The sequence below is a fragment of the Monoraphidium neglectum genome, assembly GCF_000611645.1.
Source record: "Monoraphidium neglectum strain SAG 48.87 unplaced genomic scaffold scaffold02996, whole genome shotgun sequence".
Lineage (NCBI taxonomy): Eukaryota > Viridiplantae > Chlorophyta > Chlorophyceae > Sphaeropleales > Selenastraceae > Monoraphidium > Monoraphidium neglectum.
The window spans coordinates 5,068-7,788 of NW_014010632.1; the positions used below are offsets into that span (position 1 = coordinate 5,068).

A 2,721-nucleotide genomic window follows, 5' to 3' on the forward strand; every position below is an offset into this window, starting at 1 on the left:
GGGGGGGGGGGGAGTGTGCGGCACAGGGTGAGGTGTCGGGGGGCGGCGGCGCGAGGCGTGCGGGGATTGTGCAGGAAATGACCGACAGCAGGGTGCGGCGGAGCCTTCTGCCAAGGGACAGCGCGATCAAGGTGCAGCGCCCCCCGCTGCTTCGCAGGCCTCAGTGCGCGCGATCGCGCAGTCGCAGCGGCAGCGCCGCGCACGTGCGGACACTGAAGCCTAAATTCCCAAATCCCTGCAGCTGCAATCTGCAGCCGGCTCACCCTGTCGCCGATGCCGCGCGCGATGGTGGTGCGCTGGCCGGCGCGGTCGTCAACAATGGTCTGCGTCTCGCGCACCTGCCAGGCGCACAGGCAGGTGGGGTGTGGGCTTGTGAGGGACGGCTTGGTGTGTCCTACTGGTAAGCAGGGACCGCGCGTGCTCTGGCGCCCAACAATCACAACTTGCAGCTTGCAGCAAGGACGCTGCCTGCCTTATCGCCCGCAAAAAGGGATGCGTGCAAAGGCGTGGGTTGATCGGTACCGGACTCGTGGGAGACCAACCCAAGCATTGCGCATCATTTAAGGACAAAAACCCGGCACAGCCAAGGCCGCCCGCAACCCCCCAATCAACGTGCTTCAACTCATCAACACAACTGGCAGCCCCGGCCCCCCGCCAAAGCCGGCTTCTGCAGAGCAAAGCCTCCCCACGAAACAGAGGCCGCTGCCTCGCGCTCACCCCGCCAGAGGCGCGCGTCGACGTCGTCACCCGAGTGCCGTCCGAGTTGTATGTGCTGCTCTGGCCCATGTACACGGCGCCCGGCGGCAGCGCCCCCGACGCGGCCGCGGCGCCGGTCGAGCGCAAGGCGCCGCCCATCTCCCGCATCATGTTGTCCATCTGGGGGTTGCAGGCGGTTGCAGTCGGTTGAAAGCGGTTGAATCACCGCAGGGTTGGGTTTTATAGCGCCGACAGGCGGCTGGCACGGGGCAGGGATGTGAGGGCTGGTAAGGCGCATGGAGAGGTGCTGGCGCCCGGCCTGCGGGCGGCTGCTGCAAAGCTGCCCCGCAGGCTCCAGGCAACTCAGATGCAAGGCACCCTTGTCGCCCTGGCGTGATCAGCCAGCCAACGCTCACCTGCGCAAACATGCTGCCAAACAGGCCGCCGAAGCCCGCCCCCATGCCCATCCCCATGCCGCCAAAGGGGCCCCCCATGCCCATGCCGCCGCCGCCGAAGAGGCCGCCGCCAAAGGGATGGCCCCCAAAAGGGGCGAAGCCAGAGAACGGCGCGCCGCCGAACGGCGGCGGCCCCTGGTGCTGCTGCTGCTGCTGCTGCTGGTAGTGGTGGGGCCCGGCGTGAGGGTAGCCCTGTTGCTGCTGGTGGTGATGCTGCTGCTGCTGGTGCGGCTGCCGCGGGTAGTGGTGGTGGCCCGCACCAGGCCGTGGCTCGCGCTGCTCGTGGGTCAGATTGGGCTCCTCATCTGCACAGGGAAGTGCAAGTAGGGATTCATGCGCTGGTGCAAGGAACAACCAAGGCTCTTGCAATGCAGATTCAGTGCTAGAACGGCCCCCCTGTCATGCGGCATGGCGCCACATAAGCGCTAGCGGAGACGGGCGCGCGACTTGCATGCAGTGCGCGCACCGTCGGGCTCCTCTACAAACGCAGGGTGGTGCCGGGGAAAGTGGTCGTGAAGGTGGTCGTCCTGAGATATCTCTTCCACATGCGGACGTCCCTAGCGAGAGCCACAAGGAGGGCTGGTAAGCTGGCCGGCCCCGCAGGCGCATATGACAAGGTCCGGCACGCACACGCACCTGACCACGATGGCCATGAGGTCCCTGGTCGCCCAGCATCGCCGCTCAGCTATCCAGCGTCCCGGAAACCAGCCAACAGATCACACGACAACCTGCGCGTTCGCCTGGCGTTGTTCGTGTACAATTTTGAGACACTCCAAACGAAGGAGATATGTAATCTGAGAACAGGTCTTTGGTGGTACTCCTGGGGGGGGTGCTCGACGCACTATGGTGACATCACTCATAGGCCAGCTGGGCGGGGGTATGATGGATTGTGGTGCCATCACTCAAAGGCCAGCTGGTGATACAGCACCACGAACAGTGTGGAAAGGGTGTTGGACGTCGATACCGCCCGCCATGCTGGCGTGCCAGCAGCTGCCGCGTGGGGCGCCGCGTACATGATGATTTGCAACAATGCTGCAGAAACGGCACATTTCAGCCCTTTGATAATAGTTACTTGTGTGCGCTAGTAGCATTATCACATGTGCTTGCAAGAAAGCATGCAAAGAGCGAATAGGCATGTTGCCAATAGCTGGTGCAGCCCGCCAGTCCAGCGCCAGTCCAGAACTCCAACCCGCCCTCCATACGGAAGCCCCACCACTCACAGGACACCCCTGCATGTGCGCACTGGACACGAGTCCAAGAACTTTGCCAAGCGACACGCCTGCCACCAAGCACCCCCGTCCCCAAGACTGCCCCGAGCACCCCCCGAGCCGGGCGGCTTCCCAGCAGCTACTCGTTCGAGTCCGCCAGCAGCGCAAACGCGTTGACCAGGCGCGTGGACGCCGCTACCTGCTGCCGCTTCTCCTCCAGAGCCTTGAACAGCCGCTGCCCCTTGTTAGCCGCCTCCTTAGCATCCGCAGCATCCTTCGCCTGCTTTGCCTCCTTTGCTTTTGCCGCCGCCGCCGCTGCCGCGCCGGCCGCATCTCCCTTGCTGGCGGGCGGCGCCTTAGCC

The 2,721-nt window shown here is 64.7% G+C and overlaps 1 protein-coding gene across 1 annotated transcript in view; it reads right to left on the reverse strand.

Moving 5' to 3' along the window:
• Nucleotides 1–1,708, reverse strand: part of MNEG_11977 (hypothetical protein) — a gene marked incomplete at both ends in the record, with an annotated part of 2,338 nt that extends 630 nt beyond the window's left edge. The window contains 4 exons of the mRNA XM_014039552.1: nt 264–338; nt 718–876; nt 1,113–1,456; nt 1,618–1,708. Coding sequence (XP_013895006.1) covers nt 264–338; nt 718–876; nt 1,113–1,456; nt 1,618–1,708 — 669 coding nt within the window. The remainder of the gene's footprint in view (nt 1–263; nt 339–717; nt 877–1,112; nt 1,457–1,617) is intronic.
• Nucleotides 1,709–2,721: the final 1,013 nt, after the last annotated feature.